The following is a 3,781-nucleotide window of genomic DNA, read 5'->3' on the forward strand; positions in this document are numbered from 1 at the left end:
AAGTGTCTTGTAATAAGGTTATTACAAGTTAGAGTCTTTCACAAAAGCCTTTGTAACTGTAGAGTGACAAAGTGGCTTGTGGTGGGAGCATCACAAGTTAGTAAAATCCTTTGTAACTAGGGAGTCACAAAGTGACTTGTGGTAAGAGTACCACAAGTTAGTTGAGTTAAATTCTTTGTAATGGAGTCATTACAAAGTGGCTTGTAATAAGTTATTACAAGTTAGTGAAGTTGAAAGCCTACAAGTGTAGGTCATGGTTTTTGTCCCCTTGAGTTGGGATTTTTCCACGTAAAGTCCTCTGTGTTCTTTACTTACTGCCAAGCTACTGTGGTAACAATTAGAGAACCTGATTCCCTGTACTGATTGGTTGCACAATCTGTTGCTTACAGTAGGAACTGCTAGAGAATCTGATTCTCTATACAGTGGGAAATTTTCCTATCTCTCATCTACATACTGGTTCCGTAGTTAGCACTATACCAAACTGATATAGGACAAAAATCGCTATACAGTTTGGTTCCTCAGTATTTTCAGTGGAAACTAATAGAGAACCCAGTTCTCTATACAGTCTGGTGGATGCTCAGTTTCTAACAAGTGGCAACAACAACAATTGGGGAGGAAACAACAACCAAGGGGGTTGGAATAATGGCAATCAAGGAAATCGGGGGCAAGGCTTTCAAAGACCTCCGATGTATCAACAACCAAACAAACCGCCTCCATTTCCGTCCCAAGGTCGTAGCTCGTCAAATAATGAGATGGGAAAGATCGATATGTTGTTTGAACAAATGATGAAAAAAGAATGACGACTCTGATACTTAGTTGGCATCCTGTAATACTTCAATCCAAAACTTGGAGGTTCAACTTGGACAGATTTCACAATCTTTGAATACTCGCCCTAAGGTGGCTCTACCTAGTGATACGGTAGTAAACCCGAAGGGTGGGAACAATACCAGCATGCAATGGCGGTGATTACTAGAAGCAGTTGAGGTGGTAAAGTGAACACTTCCAAGCAAAAGAAAGTTGTGAATGATGAGGTTGAAGTACAAGATGATGATGTTCTTATAGTTGATGAGCAAGTGAGTGAAGAGAATTTGAATGCCGAAGTGAGGATTGATATTCATGATAATGAGGTGGAGATTCAAAATGAGGTGAACTCGTCTAGGGAACACGTGATAGACATGCCGAAAACGGTAGTGCCCAAGGCTAAGACTCCCTTGCCAAGGCCTCCTCTACCTTACCCTCAAAGGCTTGCGAAGCAAAAGAATGAAAACCAATTTAAGAAGTTTATTGAGATGATGAAAAGCTTGTCAATCAATGTTCCGTTGGTGGAAGCTATTGAGAAAATGCCGGGTTACGCCAAGTTCATGAAAGACTTGGTGACTACAAAGAGATCCATGGATTGTGAGACCATCAAAATGACTCACCAAGTAAGTGCATATGTTCACTCGATGACTCCAAATCTTGAAGATCCCGTAGCTTTCACCATTCCATGTACCATTAGGAGTGCGAATTTTGCAAAGTCATTGTGTGACTTAGGAGGGAGCATCAATTTGATGCCTTACCCCGTGTTCAAAACTTTGGGTATTGGTCAACCCCGACCTACTTCAATGAGGTTGCAAATGGCGGATAGAACAATGAAGAGTCCGCTTGGTATTATTGATGATGTTCTTGTTTGGTTGGACAAGTTGATTTTGCCAACTGATTTTATGATTCTTGACTACAAAGTCGACTATGAGGTGCCTATAATATTGGGAACGCCTTTTCTAGCAACTAGAAAGGCATTGGTTGATGTGAAAGCAGGGAAACTCACCTTCCGGGTGGGTGATGAAAAAGTTGTCTTTAATGTGTGCAAATCAATGAAGCAGCCGAACATTACTGAAGTTTGCGCTTTTGTGGATCTTGTCACGGAGGTGAAAGTTGATGATACTAGTACCATGATCAATGTGGAGGATCCTTTAGAAGCAATATTGTTGAACCTTGATGTCAATGAGGATGAAGGTCGGGTGGAGTGTGTCAATGCTTTACATGGAATGGGATCTTACTCTTATGAGCCTTGAGAACTCTCTTTGGGTCTTGAGAGCAGAAAAACTCCCCTAACAAATCCCTCAATTGAAAAACCTCCCGTTTTGGAGTTGAAACCTTTGCCTTCACACCTCAGGTATGAATTCTTAGGCCCTAGTTCAACTTTACCTATTATTCTTTCCTCTTGTGTTACTAACGTGCAGGTAGATACCACATTGGAAGTGCTCCAAAGAAAAAAGAAAGTAATTGGATGGACTCTAGCTGATATTCGGGGAATAAACCCTGCCTTTTGCATGCAGAAGATTATACTTGAGGATGATGCCAAGCCCTCCGTGGAACATCAAAGGAGGTTGAACAAGGCTATGCAAGAGGTTGCCAAAAAGGAGATGATCAATTGGCTAGATGCAGGGGTTATGTACCCCTTCTTAGATAGTTCTTGGACTTCGCCAGTGCAATGTGTGCCGAAGAAGGGTGGTATGACTGTGGTTACCAATGAGCAAAATGAGTTGATTCCCACCAGGACTGTCACCAGATGGAGGGTGTGCATGGACTACCACAAGCTGAATAAAGTGACCTACAAGGATCACTTTCCATTACCCTTTCTTGACCAGATGCTAGATAGACTTGCTGGGCGTATCTTCTATTGTTTCTTAGATGGGTACTTAGGTTACAACCATATTTTGATTGCTTTGGAAGATCAGGAGAAAACAACCTTCACGTGTCTGTATGGCACCTTTGCATTTTCTAGGATGCCATTTGGTTTATGTAACGCACCGGCTACCTTTCAGCGGTGTATGATGGCTATTTTTACCGATATGGTGGAGGACTTTTTGGAAGTGTTTATGGATGATTTTAGTGTTTTGGGTGACTTTTTTGATGAGTGTTTGAAGAATCTTGACAAAGTGGTGGCCTGATGTGAGGAGACAAATCTAGTGCTTAACTGGGGAAAATGCCACTTTATGGTGGAAAAGGCATTGTACTCGGCCATAATATTTCAAAGAATGGTATTGAGGTGGATAAGGCAAAAATTGAAGTGATTTCAAAGCTCCTCCTCCTACTTCAGTCAAGGGGGTTAGAAGTTTTCTTGGGCATGCAAGATTCTACCGAAGATTCATCAAAGACTTTTCTAAGGTAGTGAATCTTTTGTGCAAGTTATTGAAAAAAGATGCCAAGTCGTGTTTAATGATGGGTGCATGAAGGCTTTTGAACTTCTCAAGTACAAATTGACAACCACTCCCATTATTACCGCACCTAATTGGAACTTACCTTTTGAGCTCATGTGTGATGCAAGTGACGTTGCGGTAGGAGCGGTTTTGGGTCAAAGAGTCAATAAGATTTTCACCCGGTGTATTATGCAAGCAAGACAATGAATGATGCTTATGTGAATTACATGGTGATGGAAAAAGAGTTGCTAGCAATTGTGTTTGCAATGGAGAAATTTAGGCCTTATCTCATGGGGGCCAAAGTGATAGTTCATACTGACCATACAACACTCCGCTACTTGATGACAAAGAAGGATTCTAAGGCGAGGTTGATGAGATGGGTTCTATTGATTCAAGAGTTTGACCTTGAGATTGTTGATCGGAAAGGGAGTGAAAACCAAGTGGAAGACCACTTGTCCCCCTTGGAGGAGGAGGAGAGGCCTTGTGATGTCCTCAAAATTAATGATTCATTCCCTGATGAGCAACTCATCTCCGTATCTGTGAATAGCATGCCTTGGTTTGCGGATGTTGCCAACTTTCTTGTGACCGGTATTATTCCG

The 3,781-nt window shown here is 41.7% G+C and overlaps 1 protein-coding gene across 1 annotated transcript; it reads left to right on the forward strand.

Moving 5' to 3' along the window:
- The first annotated feature begins 642 nt into the window (after window positions 1-642).
- LOC138878530 (uncharacterized) lies at window positions 643-2,054 on the forward strand. The gene is made up of 3 exons (XM_070158217.1): window positions 643-729; window positions 868-918; window positions 1,008-2,054. Exons 1-3 carry the CDS (start codon window positions 643-645, stop codon window positions 2,052-2,054), a joined length of 1,185 nt encoding a protein of 394 aa, XP_070014318.1.
- Window positions 2,055-3,781: the final 1,727 nt, after the last annotated feature.

This window comes from Nicotiana sylvestris, chromosome 9 (assembly GCF_000393655.2).
Source record: "Nicotiana sylvestris chromosome 9, ASM39365v2, whole genome shotgun sequence".
Taxonomy (NCBI): Eukaryota; Viridiplantae; Streptophyta; class Magnoliopsida; order Solanales; family Solanaceae; genus Nicotiana; species Nicotiana sylvestris.